This window comes from Engraulis encrasicolus, chromosome 4 (genome assembly GCF_034702125.1).
Source record: "Engraulis encrasicolus isolate BLACKSEA-1 chromosome 4, IST_EnEncr_1.0, whole genome shotgun sequence".
Lineage (NCBI taxonomy): Eukaryota > Metazoa > Chordata > Actinopteri > Clupeiformes > Engraulidae > Engraulis > Engraulis encrasicolus.
This window is the reverse complement of record NC_085860.1, coordinates 50,757,436-50,759,935: the sequence shown is the minus strand read 5'-3', so window position 1 is coordinate 50,759,935 and position 2,500 is coordinate 50,757,436. Positions and strand designations below refer to the sequence as shown.

General features: G+C 47.6%; 1 protein-coding gene across 1 annotated transcript in view; it reads right to left on the bottom strand.

Annotated features, from left to right (window-relative positions):
• The window catches only part of LOC134448115 (phosphatidylinositol 4-phosphate 3-kinase C2 domain-containing subunit alpha-like), a 20,815-nt gene that overhangs the window by 8,729 nt on the left and 9,586 nt on the right, over positions 1-2,500 (bottom strand). Inside the window, exons 10-11 of the mRNA XM_063197872.1 lie at positions 1,317-1,524; positions 484-608 (exon numbers count right to left, since the gene is read on the bottom strand). Of these exons, the coding sequence (XP_063053942.1) occupies positions 484-608; positions 1,317-1,524 (333 nt within the window). The remainder of the gene's footprint in view (positions 1-483; positions 609-1,316; positions 1,525-2,500) is intronic.

The window sequence follows — 2,500 nt, the reverse complement described above, 5'->3', positions numbered from 1 at the left end:
ATTCCAAATGGGCCTTGAAATAATTTCCTAAAAATCAAAAAAATATGTGTGTGTGTGTGTGTGTGTGTGTGAGTGCGTGCGTGTGTGTGTTGCTGTTGAGTATTTATCTGAGTTTTATTGTTTATTGGGTCAGAGGTGGGCCCTGTACATTTGAGAACATTTCAAGTGGGCCCCAAACTTGAATAGGTTGGGAACCCCTGGTGTTGATATTACGTCTATGGTCTTACTCTGTTCAGAAAGGTGTATAGCCATAAAATATTTGCCCTTTATTTTTTGATGGAAGATCAAAAATAAAATAAAAAAGATTAAAAGAAAATATTAAAAAGATTAAAAAAAAATAGAGATGTGTTACTTATTATGTATTGATTATGTTAAAAAAAAATCGTGATATGACATTTTTGCCATATCGCTCACCCATAGACATGTACTGTGGTCTTACCCATAGCCATGTACCGTATGTGTATATCATGTCTGTGGTCTTACCCGGGCAGTTTCCAAAGAGGGAAGAGGATCGTCAGCTTGTTGTGCAGTTCCTGGAACTCATCAAAAGTGCGGAAGATGAACTGAGGTTCACTCTGGCCTTCCCTGAGGAGTCGCACCACGTACGTCTGGCAAGGAGGAGAGAGCAGGGGGAAGAGGGAGGAGGATAGACATTTAGATTACAAAAAATTACAAAAAAAAAAAATATATATATATATATATTTTTTTTTTGTTAGGACAAGACAGTGAATGGTGGGACAGGAAATGAGTGGGAGAGAGATGGGGAGGGGTCTGTGATGTATGTGGGTTGCCTGTTGCATTTATGTATGCCATCCCACAGGTGGGCGCTGTGCTCGGTGGCAGGGTGAATCCCATAAGTATGTATATGGTGAACACTTCAATGAGTAAACTAATGATCTGCACCTGCAAGAGTGGTGTTTGTGTTCGTTCGTGTTCCTCAGAGACATATCTCGTTTAACAATAGTAATCTGAAGTCGTAACCCATGGGCATAATAGGGTCGGCAAAGGACCCGGGCCGAGAATCGAAACCGGGTCAGCCGCATGGAAGGCGAGTGCCCTACCGGATGGCCACGGCAGGGCCGCCCTAGACATTTAGAAGATCTCCCTTTCCTGTGAAGGGAGTGAGGGGGAGAGATGGAGAGAGGGAATGAGAGAGAGAGAGGAGTGTGGACGTACTGAATGTCGGAGGGGGGTGGGAGTTGGGGGGGGGGCTGTATCTCTTCTGGAAGGAGAAGATGGAGAGATAGAGGAGAGGAGAGAGGGAGAGAGGAGAGAGTGAGAGAGGGAATGAGAGAGAGAGAGGAGTGTGGACGTACGTAGTGCTTGTCGGGGTTGTATCTCTTCTGGAAGGAGAAGATGGAGGCGTCGCGTATGCGCCCGTCCTGCTTGAGGGTGTAGGTGCGCGGTGAGAAGGACAGGATGGGCTCGTCGCTCGACGGCAGGCCGGAGAAGCGCATCTGGGCCAAGTTGTGGATGAAGAAGTTAAACTTGGTGGCCACGCTACCCAGACTGGACTCAATCAACCTGGAGCAGAGAGACAGAGGAGAGAGAAGAGAAGGGGGGAGTTGAAAGGAGAGAGAGGGGGGGGGGGATAGACAGAGAGAGAGAGAAGAGGAAGGGGGGAGTTGAAAGAAGAGGGAAGGAGAGAGAGAGGGGGGGTTGTAGAGAGAGACAGAGAGATGGGGGTGAAAGAAGAGGAAAGGAGAGAGAGATAGAGAGAGCAGAGGGAAGAGGAAGAGGGGAGTTGAACGAAGAGGGAAGGAGAGAGAGAGGCGGGGGTTGTAGAGAGAGACAGAGAGACGAGGGTGAAAGAAGAGGAAAGGAGAGAGAGGGGGGGTAGAGAGAGACAGAGAGAAGAGGAAGGGGGGAGTTGAAAGAAGAGGAAAGGAGAGAGAGAGTAGGGGTAGAGAGAAAGAGACAGACAGAGAGTGTGGTAGAGAGAACGAATAGAAAGCAAGGAAAACATAAAGAAAGAAATGACAAAGAGAGAGATGACAGAGAGAAGGAGAGAGATGGAGAGAGGAGGAGGGGGGGAGAAGAGAATAAAGTGGGGAAATAACATGAATAGCAGAAATATTTCATCATCCCCTTGAGCGTACTGAAGCACATCATAAAATATTCAGCGTTCCCGTTATGCGATGCTAGCTAGCACTTCTATCTTGAGGGCAGCCAGGCTAGTCACCACAGGAATCCACTCTCTCCAGTACACAGAGAGGAGAACTATACTGCACTGCTGCTGCTAATACAAAACACTAAGAGTTCCAGAACACTAAGAGTTCCAGAACACAAGGAGTTCCAGAACACAAGGAGTTCCAGAACACTGAGAGTTCCAGAACACCAAGGGTCCCAAAGCAGGGGGCGTTCAGCATCTCTGGTTGCTAAGCAGCGAGTGTACTAGAGGCCGCAAACACAACAGCTCGTTGTCATGGCAATCCGCAGACAGACACAGACAGCTGGTGTGAATGGCCTGAAAGGAACAACTCTTAAGCCAGGCTCAAAC